This window comes from Hylobates moloch, unplaced genomic scaffold (genome assembly GCF_009828535.3).
Source record: "Hylobates moloch isolate HMO894 unplaced genomic scaffold, HMol_V3 SCAFFOLD_6, whole genome shotgun sequence".
NCBI lineage: Eukaryota > Metazoa > Chordata > Mammalia > Primates > Hylobatidae > Hylobates > Hylobates moloch.
In genome coordinates, this window is record NW_026652281.1 from 111288839 (window position 1) to 111308128 (window position 19290).

The 19290-nt window shown below is 52.0% G+C and overlaps 1 protein-coding gene across 1 annotated transcript in view; it reads left to right on the forward strand.

Annotated features, from left to right (window-relative positions):
* TCF7 (transcription factor 7) overlaps positions 1-15096 on the forward strand; it is a 33414-nt gene extending 18318 nt beyond the window's left edge. The window contains 9 exon segments of the mRNA XM_032157916.2: positions 4735-4840; positions 5625-5712; positions 8857-8976; positions 9397-9559; positions 9669-9776; positions 10267-10315; positions 11466-11538; positions 12857-13025; positions 13027-15096. Coding sequence (XP_032013807.1) covers positions 4735-4840; positions 5625-5712; positions 8857-8976; positions 9397-9559; positions 9669-9776; positions 10267-10315; positions 11466-11538; positions 12857-13025; positions 13027-13197 — 1047 coding nt within the window. The 3' untranslated portion in view covers positions 13198-15096.
* The last annotated feature ends 4194 nt before the right edge of the window (positions 15097-19290 follow it).

Consider the following 19290-nt stretch of genomic DNA (forward strand, 5'->3'; position numbering starts at 1 on the left):
AGATGAAGGTGTGCCACTGAAATGCTCAGGGCCTGGTGGGGACAGTCACCCTAGGCCTGCCTTTTTCCGTTGAGGGCTGGGCACAGTCACCATCAGGGAGAGCAGGGGAGGGGGGCTCCGGTCACCGGGCTTCCCATATACATGTCAGACCCCAGGTGACCCCATCCTGTTGTCTAGGCAGCCTGTCCCTGAGACAGCCTTGTGCTGAGGCCCTGGAGTGGGACATCCCACTGGGCGAGGGGGACATGGGTGCTAGGCCCTGTGCTAGACGGTTTCCCCTGGCTCCTACCACTGGGCACAAAGCGGGCTGGGGATTGAGGCTAAGAGGCAGCCTGCATGAATGTGGGAGGGGCTGGCCAGGCCCTTGATGCTCTGCCCTGGAGCCCTGGCCACCCCAGGACCTCCAGCTGCCAGTGAGTTCTCTGCCCCACCCCTGCCCATCCAGCACTTCTCCTGTGGCCTGACAGCAGACCTCCTGTTTAGTGCATTTTTTTCCAGTTCCCAAGGAACGCTGGTAGACAGAATGAGCCCACAGCCTGCCAGGCAACACGCCACAGCACTGCCCATCACATGCATGTATACCAGGCCAGCAGCTGTAGACTGGGCTGGATTCTTTTGGAGGTTTCCTAGGACCAGCCTGAGCTGTGCTGCAACCTGGGGCTCAAGTGGCAAAGCTGGACCTGGGCCAGGCCCAGCATGGCCAAGGAGGGTCAGCTCTGGCCTCCCCACTCCTGGCAGGAGGGCTCTCCATGGCTTCCTGGCCAAAACTCCTGTGGGTAGTTTCTCGGTAAACCACCTACTCCCAGGGGAAGGGTCGTTTACTGAGAAACTCACCATGGAGCCATGCTCTCACTACCTTGGAGCAGAGCCCCAACTCTGGGCAGAGCAGAGACTCTGAGACTTGTCTTCCAAGAGCTGGCACTGTGGACCCCTGGCTCAGCTCCTTAGACTTCCCTGCCTATTCTGCTAGCCAGGCGCTCGGTCCATCCCAAGGGTCAAAGAGCCAGAGCCAAGGCTGGATGGCAAGGCCTCCTCTGAAGCAGGAGCTTAGACTCGAAAGCCCCCCATGCTCCAGGCATTTGTGCCCTAAGGTGGTGAATGGTGGAATGCCTTCTGGCAGGATCCAATGTTCCTGAAGGAGTAGGCCCTGAGGCTCAGTCTTCGTGCCCTCAGCTGTCACGAGGCCTGGTCAGGGCTGATGTTGTCTGGCTGGCTGGTGCTATTCTAGGAACCTGTTAGGATAAAAACACCCCAGGGGTTTCCAGGAAACTTCCTACTTTTAACAGGCCCTTGGCTCCTTCTCCCTGGAACTTTAGGACAGAGCAGAACTTTTGCATCTGTGACCATTGAGGTGAGTAGGACTGGTATTCTCATCTCCATTTTACAAGGGGAGAAAATGCAGCCCCAGAGAAGGATGAGACTGGCCCAGGATCCTCCAGTAAAAGGTCAGTGAAAAGGTCAGCAAGCCTAGAGCCAGGCTTCCCAACCTGCCTCACATCATGGCACACTTTCAGCATTATCACCGGAGTAAATGAAGAAGGATGCTGGAGGCTAAAGCACCCATGGGAAGCCCCAGGCATTGTGAACAAGGAAGAGTAGAAGGTGCTGGGGTTACAGAGGGAGCAGGGGCCAGATCACCTAGAGCTTTACTTATTTGAGACAGCATCTCACTCTGTCACCCAGGCTGGAGTGCAGTGGCACAATCACGGCTCACTGCAGCCTCGCTCTCCAGGGCTCCAATGATCCTCCTCCCTCAACCTTCTGAGTAGCTGGGGCTACAGGCACGCACCACCATGCCCAGCTATTTTTATTTTATTTTTAGTAGAGACAAGGTCTTGCTATGTTGCCCAGGCTGGTCTTGAACTCCTGACCTAAAGCAGTCCTCCCTCAGCCTCCCAAAGTGCTGGGATTACAGGCATGAAGCTACTGCACCCAGCCCACAGAGAACTTTGTAGGCCCCAGGTCAGGAGATACCGTGGGAAGCCACTGGAAGCTTTAGGCAGAAGTGACATGATCTGATTCCTGTTGCTGCTGGATTGAGGACTGGCGGAGGGGCAGGAGAGAAGCACGGGTCTAAGGAGGGGGCTGCTGCAGTCATCCAGGTGCAAAGTGATGGAGGCTTGGACTGGGTGGGGGACAAGGAAGAAGTGGTGGGATTCTAGATACATTTTGAAGGTAGAGCATTAGGATTTGCTAACAAATTGGATATGGAATGTCAGAGAAAAAGGAGTCAAGGATGACTCCAAGATCTTTAGTCTGAGCAGCTGAAAGGATGGAGTTACCATTAACTGAGGAAGAAGACAGGGAGGAGCGTTTGGGTCAAGAAGTTAGAGGTTCCGATCTGGATATGTTGAATTTAGGGGGCATTTCAGACCACCAAGTAGAGCTGAGTAAGCATTTGGAGAGTAGAGTTCCTAGAAGTGGGGCTGGAGAAGAAATGTGGAGTCATCACATGAAGATGTTTAAAGCTGTAAACCCAGATGAGAGGAAGATGGGAGCCAGAAACAAGGTCAGGAAGGAGTGGCCCATGAAGCTGGAGGAATATCAAGCAGTGTGGCATTCTGCAAGCCAAGTGAAGAAACTCTTTCAAGGAAGTGGGAGAAACCAATTGTGTCTGATGCTGCAGAGAGGTTGGGTAAAATGAAGACTGAGAATTGACCATTGAGTTCAGGATTGTGGAAGTCACTAGGACTTTGACAAGAGTCATCTGATGGAGGGATGGGGCAAGAGACTGTCTGGCTGGGTCGAAAGGAGAATGAGGGCTGAGAACTAGGGGCAGTGAATGGGGACAGGTCTGCTGAGGTAGTGAGACAGGAGGTGGTAGCTGGGGGAGGATTTAGAGATGGGAGAAATGGCAGCCTGTTTGTACCCTGATGGGAATGAGACAGGGTTTACGAAGTGCATGACACAGTCCCTGGCATGTGGCAGGTACCAGATACCTGAAGGAGTGCACATGTGTCCACATACCCTACAGCTGCCCCAGCCTCTCCTCTTCCTTGCTAGCCACCTATAGGGACGTCAGCCACTGTCTGCCTGAGGAAAGGAGGAAGCCTGTGAAGCCCTGTTATGCAAGGCTCCTCCCGGTGGGCAGATGGATGAGCAGGGCCCTGACAGGTGGCAGTGTCAGCACCTTCCCCAAGACCTGAGGGGAAGGGTGAAGGCTGTAGCCCGGAGGCAGGAATGTGAGGAAAGATGCCAGCAACAGGGCTTGTTGCTGGCAGGTGTGGGAGCCTGTGCCCAGCTGGGAGTTTCATGCCTTGGCTACAGTGAGGCTCATACCCAGCCTTCCATCTAGGCTTGCCCTGGGCTTCCAATAACCAAGTGCCAAGGGACTGTGCCAGGCCTCCTCACCATGAGCCACCCTTCCCCAGGCCTGGTAATAAAGGGGCCATGAACCCTATTCACTACTAGGAGAGATGCCTGAAGCTCTTAAGGAGTCTGGCTAAATTCACCCAGTCAGGAATTGCACTCACAGAGTGGGGAGGAACCCAGGCCACAGCCCCTCATTACTGACTGGCTCCAAAGATGTCCCGTTTCCTCTGTGCCAGGAGTCAGAGATCACTCATCCATGCTCCCAGCCAACAGCATCCCTGCAGACGGGCTTTTCAAAGTGGGAAGTTGAGCCTTGGTTGCAGATGATGTCTCCGGGGCCCTGACCCATGCAGATGTGCACTGAGAATGCCACAGAGCTGGGCCTTGGCCCTGGCAGTGACTCCCTGCAGCCAGGTCTTCCTGGGGAGCCCCTCCTTCCAGCCTGCTGACTGAATCATCTCTTGATAGAGCAATGCAACTAGTGTTAAGAGTCTTGGCTGGGGGCAGTTGGCTCACGCCTGTCATCCCAGCACTCTGGGAGGCCGAGGCAGGTGGATCACTTGAGGTCAGGAGTTTGAGACCAGCCTGGCCAACATGGCGAAACCCCATCTCTACTAAAAATATAAAAATTAGCTGGGTGTGGTGGCAGGTGCCTGTAATCCCAGCTACTCGGGAGGCTGAGGCAGGAGAATCGCTTAAACTCCCAGGAGGCAGAGGCTGCAGTGAGCCGAGATGGCACCACTGTACTCCAGCCTGGGCCACAGAGTAAGACTCTGTCTCAAAAAAAAAAAAAAGAAAAAAACAGAGAAAAAAAGAAAAGTAAGAGTCCTGCGGTGCTGAGGAAACAGGAAGTATGGGGGCTGGGCAAGGATGGCCCTGGAGGAAGCCAGGCCCCATCTCCCCTGAGTTAGGGGATTGAGGAGGGCCCTTCCCTGTGTCAGAAAGTCCTGTTAGGCCTGAGCTAAGACAAATGGTCAGACTCAGAATCCCCAGATTGGGGGCTAGAAGAGGAGGAAAGATAGATAGCTATGCTTCTTCCAGGGTGTGCTGGGGTAGGCCTGGGTCCTTAGGCCATGCCCTGCTTTAGTGGGCTGGAGGCTGTAAGCAACCCCCCAGACAAGCCAAACCTGAGATGAGGAGGCCAATAAGGGTTTTCTGGACAGCGGAGATGCACCTCCAGGAATTGAGTGCCCAGAAAGACCAAGAGGCTTTCTAGGGGGTGGGACTGCTTGGGCAAAGTCTTGGGGGCTAGTGGGCAGGGGTACTGGACACTGTGACTTGAGTGGTACCCCCTTCGCTGAGGCCTGTGGTTTTGGCCACCACGACTTTTCTTTGACAGCTGGGCTTCCTGCACACCCTCATCCCAGTGCCTTCCTCCCTCAGGACTCCCCACACTCACCCACCCTCCTTCTCATTTTTCAGCACAAGGCCAATCAGCCCCCCCACGGTGTCCCCCAACTCTCTCTCTACGAACATTTCAACAGCCCACATCCCACCCCTGCACCTGCGGACATCAGCCAGAAGCAAGGTACAAGCCTGGGATGGGGAGGGGCCCAGTGAAACCAGAGCCTAAGGGCCAAGACCCCAGCTTCTGAGACCAGGTAGCTGGGTCCATTTTATAACTGGAGAACCTGGGGCTGTGCAAACTAAGGGCCCCAAGAAAATTCCAGAAAGATGGACTGGGGGTATGAGGGCATCAGAAAACTGGAAAAGGGGGTGCTAGGTCAAAATGTGAAGGCTTCAGGTTGAAGCCTAAATCCCATGGGTGACCCCGCTGCCAGTGTGGTGCATTGCTGAGAACTGTAAAACTGTAGCCTTTCCTCCTCTCAGTGAGAAAATGGAAAGTGGTGGTTGTGATGGCTGATTCACCTCAGCCTCAGGCAAAGTCATTCTGAAATGCCTCATTGTCAGCTGTGGGAAACATGCTGACTCAACCCTGGGGGGCAGGTGGAGCCTTGGCTCCCCAGGCTGGGCTCCCCTAGACCAGGGGCCTGCCTCCTGCCCAGAAAGCCAGGCTGGAGTCCCCAGAGCAGAGATGCCCCAATGCCTCCATGCCTGAGTGACTTCAGCTCTGCCTACTGGCCCCCTAATGTCTTAGGCAAGTCACCCCAGCCCTCTGCCCTGGGTTCCCTTGTCTGTCAAAGGGGCACTATTGTCACACTGGGATCCTCCTGAATAAACCAGTTTATGTCTGGTCCTCTAGCAAACTGGTGGGATCTTAAGGCCCCTGTAGGAGGCTCTAGGACGCAGTAATTGCTGATGTGGCCTGCTGGGTCAGGCTAGCCCACTCATTCAGCCTCTCTCCTCTGCAGTTCACAGGCCTCTGCAGACCCCTGACCTCTCTGGCTTCTACTCCCTGACCTCAGGCAGCATGGGGCAGCTCCCCCACACTGTGAGCTGGTGAGTGTGGGCCCAATGGGAAAGGGGTACTGTGTGCTGGTCGGACCAAGACCTGCCTGCCCTTCCATTTCCTCCTCCATCCCTTTTGGCTGGCCACTCTGCTGCCAGCTCTGTTTAGATGCCAGGGGCTGGCCAGCAACTCTGTCCTAACCTGGCTCTGAGCTAGGGGTCCTCATGTACCCCTGGCCTGCATTCCCCAGGGAGCCTGACATACTCCCTTTGGGGAGGCAGGAGAGCTGGTCCCTGGTCCCAGCCCTGTCTCCCTCAGCGTCCAAGAGATCCCCTTGGATGGGAGAACTCTGGGCTGCTAAGGGACCTCCAGGGCCATATAAGTATGTGAGGAAGAAAGGTTGGCCCGAGGAGGGAGGGGACAGCATGAGTGGCTACCAGAGAGGCTGCTGCTTCTCAGCTCACTGGCCTCAGTGCCTACTGCTTTTGGTCCTTTCCTTGGCTGAGCTGCTTGAGGGGCAGTGTCCCTCCCTGCCCCTGTGGTGCCTGCTTGAGCCCAAGCCTCTGACCAGCCTGCTTGGAGATTCTTAAGGCTGGGCCAGGAAAAGGAAGCCTGGCCCCCTAAGTAAGTCAGTAGGCCTGCCTATGGGCCAAAGGGCCTGTCCTCAGCTGGAGTTGTGCCTTGGCAGGCTACTTGGCCCTTTACTCATCAACGATAGTGTGAGCTGCGCAGGTCTCTAGCCTATTTCAGAGAGCTGGGCTGTGGCAGTCACCCAACAGCAGGAAAACTTGGCTTCCCAAGGAGATCGGGCAGGCCAGAGGCCCAACCTGTGGCCCACTTGCCCTTTACCCATGGTCAGCACCCTCCTCCGTTCCAGCTTCTCCTTGGACAATCCATTATGAATACAAATTAAGACTACTCCCATGAATACCCCTAGGATCAAAGTGTGGCAAGATGCTCAAGAGCCCAGCCTTACTGGACTAGACCAGGGTTCCGTGGATGCAAATCTGTAGGCCAGCCTTTCAAAAACATCCCCTAGGCCAGCAGTGCTGAAGACCAAGAGACTTGAGCCTACAGCAGATTTTACCCACCAAGTCTGTAAGGAGGGGACTTCAGGCAGCCCTGTGCTCTTGGCTTCCACCTGGTGGCTCTTGGCTGTGAGGAAAGAAGTAGGGGTATTTAAGCCATCTCTCCACTGAGCCCTACTGTGTGCCTGGCAGGGTTCTGGGCACCAGGGAAGTCAGCACTGCTGAAGCCGACTGATCCTTAGATCCCTGCCCTCTCAGAACTCAGTCTACCTAGTGGGCAACCCAGGCAAAAAACCAGACAGTTACAGGGCACTGTTGGTAGTGCTCTGGTTAGGGACTGTAGGAGCCCAGAGAGGTACCTCATCCAGCTTGGAATCTCAGGGATTTGAGGAGAAAGGGTCACTTAGCCAAGGAAGACCTGAAGGATGACCAGGAGTTGAAGCAGGCAAAGTGGTGCAAAACAATCCAGTGTTAACAGTGGCTGCAATGGCCCCAGGACAGATATCAGCCCTATACCGTCAAAGAAACAGAAGCAGGCTGGAGGGGCCCAGGGGCCTGCTAAGCTGGGTCCCAGGAGGAGGATACCATTTCCATCCCTCAAGCACCCATACAAGTTTATAGAGGGAAACAGCACAAGCTGCCCTCTGGTGGCAGATGCTTGAAATTCCAGCAGAGGCCCATCTGTCTCAAGATGGGTCAAGGCCTGCCTAGCAAGGTAGGGAAGTCTTTTCCTCGTGTCTGGCCAGCAGCCAGACTGCTAACAGCTGTCTCTCCCAACCACAGGCCCAGCCCTCCTCTCTACCCCCTGTCCCCTTCCTGCGGATATAGACAGCACTTCCCTGCCCCCACTGCAGCCCCTGGCGCCCCCTACCCCAGGTGAGTCCCCTACACTGCAGCTAGGCTCCTGCTTCCTGTTGCCCAGGCTTCAGTGCCCACACAAGGCCATGCCCGGGCCAGTGCTTGCCCTGTGTTAGTCGTTTGTCCATCTGTCCGTCTGTCATTTTGCAGCCCCCTGCTGTCCTGTGCCTGAGAATGAAGCTAGTACAAGTGCCAAGAGGCCTCAGCCTGGGCCACACCGTGCAGCAGAGCACAACAGAGGCCAGGACAGTACATGCATATGTGGCTCAGCCCGTGTGCAGATGTGTGTGCACTCACCTCTGTTCTTCATCCCTACTTAGTAGGACTCTCCTGGGCATCCCCTGAGGTTTGCCCAAGCTGAGACAGCACCTTTTACATAAGTCCCCAACCTCTGACCCTTAGGGGCTGCTGGCTCAGGGATAACACCTGTGCAAGCAGTAAGGGGCAGAATGGTCTCCACAGAACAGCAAGAAACTTAAATGGGAGGTGTGTGTACATGGATCCCTTCACTTAGGTCACTCCCTCAGTGACAGACTCAGTGCCAAATATGCAATGGCAGGGGATTCCACAGACATTTCCTGCCCACTGGAGCGCACAGCCCCGTATAGCAAGTGCAGACATGGCACCAGCAGCTTAATGGGCCAGCTGAGTGATGGGGAAGCCCCAAGGAGACCTCACCAGGCCTGATGGGTCAGGCAGAGCTTCGCGGAAAGAGTAATCTTTTGCGAGAGGAAAACAAGGGAACAGCCATAACTGGGGCTGATGGGGAATGGAGAGGGACAGGAAGCAGAGGGGAAGAGAAGGGGCTAGCAACAGCAGCAGGATGCTCATGCAGGGGTGTGCAGGCCCTTGGGAGCAGCCTGGATTCTATTCTTTGGACGCTGGGGGAATTTCAGCCGGAGCAGGCCAGGAACATTCAGGTGTTTTTAATGGTCACTCTGGCTGTTGTGTGGAGAGAGGCCTGGAAGGGTCAAGCAGGAGAGGGATGAGGCCTCACAGGGCAGCCCACAGGCTCCTGAGGCTGGGTTGGTAGGGGAAGGACGTGAAAAGGGGACAGATTCAAAAGCTACTTGGGACCTATGTAGTAACCACCTGAATGGCAATCTATGTAGATTTTTGCAGTGTGTCTGTGTAGTGTGCTGGGAGCAGGTATTTGTATTTATCTCTGTGTACTTATGTCTAGGCCAGTAGGATAGAATATCTGTTCACCTGTGTCTTCAAGTCATGTACTATGCAGGGGCTTCCGTGTATGTCCAAAGGTCTGGCCCATAATTCTTGGCTCAGTGTTAACTTTCTTCCTGCCTCCAGGTTCACCCACCCATCCTTGATGCTAGGTTCTGGTGTACCTGGTCACCCAGCAGCCATCCCCCACTCGGCCATCGTGCCCCCCTCAGGGAAGCAGGAGCTGCAGCCCTTCGACCGCAACCTGTGAGTGAAAAGACAATGATGGCAGGGAGTGTGTCAGTCAGGATACACAGGCCTCCCACCAGGCCTGAGGACTGCCACAACGAGGTCCCTGGCTAAGCTGTTTTGTGCCTCTGGCTATGTGTTTTTGATCCTCAGAAGTAGGAGGGGGTGGGTGGGATGGGGAACAAGGATTTTTCTGAGCCAACAGAGGAGGGGCTCAGAAGTCCTTAACACATGCTTTTCCCACTTGGCTGTAGTATTCCTACAAGGGACAGTTACTTAGCTGTCTGCTCACCCACTTGGGGGCAGCTAGAAAAGATTCCAGTTAGAAAACTCTGGTATCATACACTTACACACACTCTAGGCCCACACTAGAGGAGGAGGCTGCCATTAGGTGGGCACTAGGGGGGCTCCTGAACAATCTGGATTTGTGCCCCTCAGGAAGACACAAGCAGAGTCCAAGGCAGAGAAGGAGGCCAAGAAGCCAACCATCAAGAAGCCCCTCAATGCCTTCATGCTGTACATGAAGGAGATGAGAGCCAAGGTCATCGCAGAGTGCACACTTAAGGAGAGCGCTGCCATCAACCAGATCCTGGGCCGCAGGGTGAGACCATGGGCAGGTGGGCTGGCAGGGATGCTCCCCGACCATCTTCAGCCTGGTGCAGCCTGCTGACTCCCTGATGCACCCCACCTGCCCCCCTTCCGTGTTGCAGTGGCATGCGCTGTCGCGAGAAGAGCAGGCCAAGTACTATGAGCTGGCCCGCAAGGAGAGGCAGCTGCACATGCAGCTATACCCAGGCTGGTCAGCGCGGGACAACTACGTGAGTGCCTAGTGACACACAGCAGGGGTGGGCAGGGGACCCTTCGAGATACCATGCCCCAGGCCACAATCTCAGCAAGGAACGCAGAACTACTGTCCTGAAGGCACCGATGAGGAAGGGCACAGAGGGTCCAAGGCCTCCCATGGCTGCCTCAGAAGAGGACAAGCCCACATCCTATTCTCCACTCCAGAATATGCTCACACATGGGCTGTTATCCAACATTTGATTGGGCCACATGGGCAAAGGGGAGAAAGGGGTCTGGAAGTCACCTCCTTCCATTCAAATTGGAGACCAGATTGGGGTGAGGGAAGAGCTTCTAAATGCACTCCATAGCAGCCTAGCAAGAACAGCAATCAAGAAACACCAGCATCCCCAAGGTAGGAGGGGCCTGTACGCCCAGAATCCCAGGGGTACCCAAGCTAGGCAGCAGGCTGTGGGTATCCCAGTGTCTGCCTCCCAGATCTAGCATCCCTCCTTTTGTTCTCTGCAGGGGAAGAAGAAGAGGCGGTCGAGGGAAAAGCACCAAGAATCCACCACAGGTGAGACCTTCCCTCAGCAGTAGTGGAGGCTCCTCTCCATGTCCCCATTTCAACAGCAGCCCTCCTCTGACCCAAAGGGAGGAACACGGTACCCAGCCAGGAGCCTTCAGGGCCTGGGGCCTATGAAAATAAGGCCTGCATCTCACAAGTCAAATTCCCATGCAAGAAACAGCTATATTATACTAAGTCCCTGGGAAACCCAGCAGACCTGGCTTCTGCTGGGTAGAATTGGGGTAGATGGTGTGTTCCTCTGCCTTGCACCCACTACCTTTGCTAGCTCCACTCACCAGAGAAACTAGCAAAGAACTGACTGTATGGTTTGATGCTTAGCCCAAACAATGTCCTGGCTAGTTCTGCTGAGACTGGGAGAGGCTGAGCTAGGCCCCATGACTAGGCCCAGTAGTCACACAGCCTACTGGCTGGAGCCTGGCAATTTATCACCCCCCACTTCAACATTTTTCATGGCAGTGCAAAGTGCTCTATGTAGAGAAGCCCACACCCTACTGCAGGCCTCCTCCCTGTGGGTGAATTCCTGCCCCTCTGGTAACTTAGACTCCACATCCCTGACCACCTCAGCCGTGCTGTCCCCACACAGGGAAGCTGGAGGCTAGGACTGGGACAGAGCAGGGCAGAGTTCCTAGCCCTTTTTCCAAGGCAAAGAATGGGCCCTTCCTTCCATCTGCAAGTGTGTAGAACAGGCATAAGGTATAGCCTTCAGCCTTAGCCCTTGAAGGAATGTAGGTCAAGAATGAAGAAAAACTGGATAAAATGGGTAGGGAGTTGGGGAGGAGGTGGGTGGCCCTAGGGCAGAAGAGGCTGGATCTCCCTGGTCTTCCTTGGGCCCCTCTGCAGCCTCCATGCTGCAAGGGCCCCACAAGCCACAGAGATGAGCTAGACTGACAGGACTCCCTCCCTCCCATTCTTCCCACTGCCTCTACTGCATAGCTGGGTGCCCACCTTTCCTGATACCTTGGCTCTGGGCTCCCACTGGGGCTGGCTGTGCCATGGAGAGGCCCACTCTGCCTACGGGGGCTGTAGGGTGTCTATAACTGGCTAACACTGATGTTACCTCTTCTTTCTGGGCCCTGCTCTGCCCTGCTGCCTGCTCGCCCTCTGCCCTGCTCTGCCCCTCTGGCATGGCTGTGAGCAGACCCTGGCTCGCCTAAGAAATGCCGTGCTCGCTTTGGCCTCAACCAGCAGACGGATTGGTGTGGTCCGTGCAGGTGGGTTTGTCCCCACCATCGTTCTCCCTTTGCTTTAAGCTGCTTCCCTGCCTCTGCACATGTTCCACTGGGCCTGCAGCCCACTCCTTTGGCCCCTCAGCCCACTAGCATACTCAGCAGATTGGGAGTCCAGGCCTCCTGAGAATAGTAGTAAATACTGAACACGGCATGTGGAGAAGACCACTTGGGTCTAACTCTAGGAGGATTGGAGAGAAAGACACAGAATGTTCCAGAAAGGAAGGACAGACTCAAGAAGGTAGCTCTGATGCCAGTGGGCCTAGCAGGTCCTCAGCAAACAGACAGCTCAACCACCAGTAAGGGGGCCTGGAGCCCATTCTCCCAGGCCTCAAAGTCATTATGGCCCATCAGCTCCCTCACTTCCTCTTCAAGATGGGAATCCCTGTCTGTACCATCCTGAGCCCTTAATCTGAAAAAAAACAAGGTGACAACAACACACAACCATCTGGTTGCCAGGTAGCCTTATGACTTGCTATCTTGTACCTACTGAGACCAAAGGGCTGGAGAGGCTGGGGGAGAGGAGCCAGGGTACCCTGGGCTGTCTAAGGGAAAGGGCTCATGTGTTTCACCATACGACAGACAAATACTTTTGGGTGTGACAAGGTTTACCCAACAAGTGGTTAAAATTTCCTCAGTCAGTTTCAGGCCAGGCCCGGCAGGGCTAAGATGGAGGGTACTCCAGGCAGTAAGGCCACTGGCTCTAAGGAACACTTGTCCAGCCTCTCAGTGTACCCACCACACTCCCTGTCCAAGGGCAAGGAGGAGTTTGGGGTGTGTCTGTGTACCCACATACGTATGCACAGTGGGAAACAACCCTGTCTTCAGGGGAAGTTCTATTCCATTTATTCCATCAGAGACAAACTGGCCCGGAGAACTCAAGGATGGTAATGGACAAGAGTCACTGTCCATGTCTTCTTCCTCTAGCCCAGCCTGAGGACTGGGATGGCTGGGCAAGAAAGCCATAGGCATTGCGGCCCCTTGCCTTGGTGCAGATCACACCTGGAGAAGCTCAAAGGCCGGGACTGGGAGATGACTCCCTTGGAAGACAGGTGACAGCCCACAGGCCTAGTGACAAAAGGCCCCTTTGCCACCTTGTGGCTGTTCTGGGAACTGCACCTGTCCTAGGTCTGGGCCAGGCCAAAGCAGAGTGGCAGTCTGAGGACACTGACTTAACCACCCAAGTCCCAGGAAGACAGGACAAGAAATCAGCCAGGCCTGTGCAAAGGCAGCAGTTTTTGGTTGTGGTGTATGACTATGAATTCACCCTCTGTTTACAGATAACTCTCTTCACTATTCCTAGGAGGAAAAAGAAATGCATTCGGTACTTACCCAGAGAAGGCCGCTGCCCCAGCCCCGTTCCTTCCGATGACGGTGCTCTAGGCTGCCCCGGGTCCCCAGCTCCCCAGGACTCACCCTCATACCGTCTGCTGCCCCGCTTCCCCACAGAACTGCTTACTAGCCCTGTGGAGCCAGCACCTACATCCCCAGGTCTCTCCACTGCTCTCAGCCTCCCAGCCCCAGGGCCCCGACAGGCCCCCCGCAGCACCCTGCAGAGCACACAAGTACAGCAACAGGAATCTCAGAGACAGGCGGCCTAGCAGGCACAGGATACCTGGCCGCCTCCAGGAGCCTACCCCCTGAGAGAAAATGACAAGAGACCCAGATCGCATGGAAACCGGCCAGGGGTCCTGTTAACGTCATCTCAGGGTCCAGACCCTGAAGATTTCAGAGGCTGCAGAACTTCTGCCTGAACCTGAGGCCATCGATTCAAACTGCTCCAAGTGGTGGGAATCAGATCTGTGTTGATGTGTCATCTAATTAAGGGAATCCCTTGTACCTATGGCTGCCTGCATCTATTCTTTGTACCATCTGTCTTGCCAGCCAGAAGCCTCTGCCTCCCTAGCTTTTCTGCTATAGGTCAGAGATGGGCTGAACTGAGCCTAGCTACCTTCTCTACCCATCTCCCCCATCCCCCACTGCCACACCCTCCCCATTCAGACACTTCATGGACCAAGAATGAGCTGGTTTGTCAAACAACATGTGAGCATGGTCACAATCACAAAGCTCAAGATGACAACTCTTCTAAGGAAATGGAGAAGCTCTCTTTATAAAAACAAAAACAAAGCCAGCTGCTACTCATAAGTTGGACCAGAGGAAGCCCCTTACCATGATCTCAGGAGCTTGCAAGAAGGGGAATGGAATAGGTTAAGTTTAGGCCTATCAACCTAAGCAAAGAATCTGACACTACCTTATCAGGCAAATTGGGGAGGGGAGGGTGTATCTAGCTCTAGTTCAAATTATTTGGAAGTGTTCCCTGAGAAACTCACCAGCCTAAGAAGCTCTGATACCAAGGCCCCAGGCTTGTCACTAGCAGCTGCAGTCAATAGTTCAAAGAAGTCATGGCCCAAATCCCGTGTGCACCCCTCCCCATTCACAGAGTGTTTTTCACAATTCCATTTCCAGTTCATCTGTGGCAGTCCAGCCAGCTCCTGGGCAGCTGTGAGATGGCAAACCCAAAACCTCATGCCAGCCAGAGCCTGTCTTCCAGCATTCAGTCCAGGCTGGCTCCAGTTTCCCCATGGGGCTGCGGGACAGAGGACCATTACAACTAGATCAAGGAGCCCAGAAAATCTCCAGTAGTGGACAACAGGTTTTCACCATAGCCTGCGTTAACCCATTTTTGAGCCAAGCTTCAACCCTGAGCCTTGAAAAACAAGTCATTTTTTTAATTTAATTTTTGTTTTTTGCCTCCTCACATAGCATAAATCCAAAGAAAAAGGGCTGTCTGGCCGGGCGCGGTGGCTCACGCCTGTAATCCCAGCACTTTGGCAGGCCGAGGCAGGTGGATCACCTGAGGTCAGTTTGAGACCAACCTGGCCAACATGGTGAAACCCTGTATCTACTAAAAATACAAAAATTAGCCGGACATGGTGGTGTGCGCGTGTAATCCCAGCTAGCTACTCAGGAGGCTGAGGCGGGAGAATCGCTTGAACCGGGAGGCGGAGGTTCCAGTGAGCCGAGATGGCACTACTGCACTCTAGACTGGGTAACAGGGAGACTGCGTCTCAAAAAAAAAAAAAAAAAAGGGCTGTCCATGTACTCTCACACCCCTCAAAAAAAGCCTTTAGTTCCTACTTTAGCCACTGGTTTCTCAGAATCCAAAGATCACATATTCTAGTGTAACACTGCAAGAAGTCTTGAGAAAAAGATTATTGTAGTGTTCAAAATATTTTTGTATTGTTACTGCATCATCATAGAAAAACTTTTTTAAACATGAGAATAAAGATACTTTTTACTGGGTTTGTTTTTCAAAGCCTGACCCTGAGGAATAAGCTGTTTCAAAACAGAGCATGATATTCTTTCCTTCTCCACAGTCAGGAAACTTGGAGTTTGTTCCGTATGGTACATATGTTCCCAAACCTTCAGCCCGCAGAAACCAGGGATTATACTTGTCATCTCCCCTAAAGGGGTGTGGGCCCTGCCTGCCTCACCTGAGAGCTAGGCCTATACTCCCATTCCAAGCTTTGTGTTTTTGGTGTCTTTTTTTTTTTTTTTTTGAGACAGAGTCTCACTCTGTCGCCTAGGCTGGAGTGCAGTGGTGCAATCTCGGCTCACTGCAAGCTCCGCCTCCCAGGTTCATGCCATTCTTCTGCCTCAGCCTCCTGAGTAGCTGGGACTACAGGTGCCCGCCACCACGCCCGGCTAATTTTTTGAATTTTTAGTAGAGACGGGGTTTCATTCTTAGCCAGGATGGTCTCGATTCTCCTGACCTTGTGATCCGCCCACCTCTGCCTCCCAAAGTGCTGGGATTACAGGCGTGAGCCACCGCGCCCGGCCCCAAGCTTTGCTCTTAACCCCCAATCCTCTGACCCCACAATGATGGAGGCCAGCCTGCTCCCCAGTGCTCATATAAGAATAAATGAGTTGCCAACTGCCGTCCATAAACGCTGAAAAGACAATCCAACCTGAAATAGGTACACATGACCACTAGGCTCCATTTTCGTCTGAGGGCAGAGAGAAAAGAAAATATTCCACAAGTGCATATCCTATTTCAAGGAAAACAAGAGCAAACAGGAGTTTTATAACCTATTAGCACCACAAAATCCTAAAGAAGGATTTTTTAATAGCACCCTTTCCTCCCAAAGACTGCATCTGTTAAGACACAAAAAGTAGGCCGGGCGCGGTGGCTCATGCTTGTAATCCCAGCACTTTGGGAGGCCGAGGCGTGCAGATCATGAGGTCAGGAGATCGAGACCATGGTGAAACCCTGTCTCTACTAAAAATACAAAAAAATTAGCCGGGCGTAGTGGCGGGCACCTGTAGTCCCAGCTACTCGGAGAGGCTGAGGCAGGAGAATGGCGTGAACCCGGGAGGCGGAGCTTGCAGTGAGCCGAGATTGTGCCACTGCACTCCAGCCTGGGCGACAGAGCAAGACTCCGTCTCAAAAAAAAAAAAAAAAAAAAGACACAAAGTATTTTTCATATTTTCACATAAGCTTTCAAGTTTGATAAATTCATTACCCACTTTTTAAAAAGTCATATACACTGTCGGTGGACACGAGAGCCACCATATCCATTTTATTTTTAGATTTGTATACATTTAGGGCGTACAAGTGCAGCTGTGTTACATGAATATATTGTGTAGCGGTGAGGTCCGGGCTTTTAGTGTGCCCCTCACCCAAACAGTGTACTGTGCACGTAAGTAGTGTACATTGTACTCAAGAGGTAGGATTTCATAACTCATCCCCCTTTCATCTCCCACCTTTTGAAGTCTCCAATGTCTATTATTCCATTCCATATCCATGTACCATGTGTACTCACTGTTTAGCTCCCTACAACCCACTTGTTACGTGACAGTTTCCACCAAGTACACTGCTGTCTTCCTGAGACCTATCATGAATGTAAAAGGTGTCATGAAGGCACCTCAATAGGTCAGTCAACAAGTAGATGATAAATGTCAGGCAAGAAGTATTTCACATGGGACAGCCACTGGGCCATCATCATGCATTGTCATTGTCATTCCACTGAGTTCTATTTTTTGGATTTTGTGTTTAAAGATATTTATAAAGAAAGTCATTTTCCAGAGCAGCGTCTATTTAAAGTAGGCCACTGGAAGTTGTAACCCCAGACTTGCTTCTTTTGCTTCTGAGAGAGTGCTAGAGGACACTAGCCATTCTCTGGACATCTGTCCTATTTTAAAGAATTCTGTTCTGGCTACTGGCCTAGTTGTTTTTAAAAAAAAAAAAAAAAAAAAACCTACATTCTAACCAGGGCTTATGCAAGACCAGGTTGCTGCATCTGATTTGGTGTCTCACTTAGAGTACACAGGGTACATGAACAATGCAGTCTTTGTGTATTGGCGGGGAAGCCTTTGGCAACTCTTTAAATCAGATCAGCTTTTTTTTTTTTAATCTGACTTCATAAAGGAAACTCAGATCCTCCCAGATCACCCTGGTGCATTCCTGTGAGGCCAGAGGGTGATTTGAGATTGCAACCTCAAGTTCAACTTCTAATACCACACTAGTCCCCCTTCACTGCCAGCTGAGAACCAACCCTGTTTCCTGAGACGACATAAGATACCTTAGCCTCCCTTGAACGTTTCCAGACAACTAGCAGACTCGCAACTTGGGTGAAAGACATTCATCCCTCCCCTGGTACAGCTGCTCCCCATTTTGTTCTCAGTGGATATGGTGAGGGTTCAGCCCAGCAAGCAGACAAAGCCTATGTCTCCCAACCTGAAGGTGTCTAACAGAACCCCATGGCTGGACTCTCTTCTGACATGTAATTATCTTTTGAATGGCTCCTGTGGTCTCCCATTCCTTCTGGCTGTGGACCCCCAACAGCTAGCTCAGAAGCACTGCTCCCTAGCTTTGTTCAGTGTACAGTAAGCCTGGCCAAGAAGGCCACAAGTAAAGGGAAGCAGAAGGGTTCTTTATATCCTGTTCCAGAGAGGAAGAAAGGGAATCAGTTCCTGCATCCATTTCTCAGAAAACAGCACAGAACAGAAGGGGTAAGGGTAACAAGGCCATGTTAAACTACTTCTTAGGCCTATATGTCAAAGTAGAATTTAAGACCCAAATCTAGTTAATTGTATAAAAAGGCTAAGTTGGTTTTTCTTTGAGGTTAGAAAGGCTGCTTTTAAGTGTGACTCTCAGATCTCTTCAGAGCTTTTTTTAAGCTCTTCAGGGCTTTAAGAGTTCACCAAGCGTTTCTGAAACAGCTGCCCACCCAAGCAGACCCTGGTTGTGTCAACTCCCCCAATCCCAACTTATTGTGATAACCTGTTCCAAATCTCAAATCACCCTGTGGGCATCTTTCAAATTCTGACTCCTGAGCTCTTTTCTAATGGTTTGGAGCTACTAACAAACCATTACTGGCAGTGAGCATCTGAAAATACGCAAACGGCAGGGAGTTTGAAAACAGGAAACATAGATGGTGGGGATGTTCGCATACACAGTCCCTTTGAATAAAAGCCTAGCTCAGGTCAGGAAGGATTTTCAAGCTCTTAAAGATAGCATGGGATTAGGCATGTTAACTGGAAATGGAAAACTTATGTCCCGGGGGTGGGAACTATCCTATCACAAGCAGTCCTCACAAGTTAGGTCACTATTGGTAAGGGATGTTGCACTTCTGAAGACAAGATAGCAGCTGTGAATTATGCGGGAGATAGTCCAGGCCGACACTTCTTTCATATTCACCAGGGGTTGTGGACCAAGTCTTCCTTTTTCATTCAAGTGTTCTCATTCTTTTATCTGAAGCCTTGTTCTTTCAGGCATGTGCAATGTCAGGAAGTGGGGTGGGGGGCTTGGGGAGGGAAGAGGAAAAGCCAGGTTCCATTCACCAAAAAAAATAAATAAATAAATAATAAAGCCACTCTGGAAACCCAGCTTGAGTACTTGAGGGTACAGAGTATGGCTTCTCTATTTTCCCACCCCTTTCCGTAAGCTTCCTGGAACAGAAAAATCTGCAAAGCAATTGAAGAAGGCAAAGAGTTAGAGGTTGTGAAATGGTACATTCAGGAAAGAAAGGACAAATAAGAATTTTCACCAGATAGGTGGGAGGTATTCAAAGTGAGAGCACTTTAATGAAATAAGCTGATCCTCAGTGTGCAGTAAGAGGCTGCTATATAGCAGGTTGAAAATTTAAAGTTAAGAGATATCAGAAGGTCTGAATATACTTAAATACTTCCAGAAAATTTAAAGTTGACAGATATCAGAAGGTCACAAGAACTACAGATGTGGAAGCAGACACTGTTATGAGCAACTACATTCCTCCCATAGAATGCTGCTCAATACTGGCACACAGACCAGAGGTAGCCAGCAGTACACAAGACTGCAAGGCAACAAGTACATTATCAATGAATTAGCCATCTATCACTCAAACTATGTCCCGCATTGGAAGCGTGTCAAGCAAGAGCACCTTCGACAACACTTTTCGGCCACCACTAATGATCATCTCCACTGACGCCTCAGCAGAAAGGATAACATTCAGCCAATCCTGCTTAGGTGTCAAACGGCTCAATCTTGGGCCAAAGGACATGCTCTGAAATATTTCTTACACCATACTTCATCTTGATATGCACAGCCAGTTCTCTTACTCATTCTCTGTGACCATTGGAGCTAGTGATTTTTCACAACAGTAAACAAGAAAAAGTCATCAGGACTCTAACTGTAAAACCCCGAACATTCAAAACACTGGTTTAGTTGAACAGCAAAAAAATAAATAAAAATAAAAA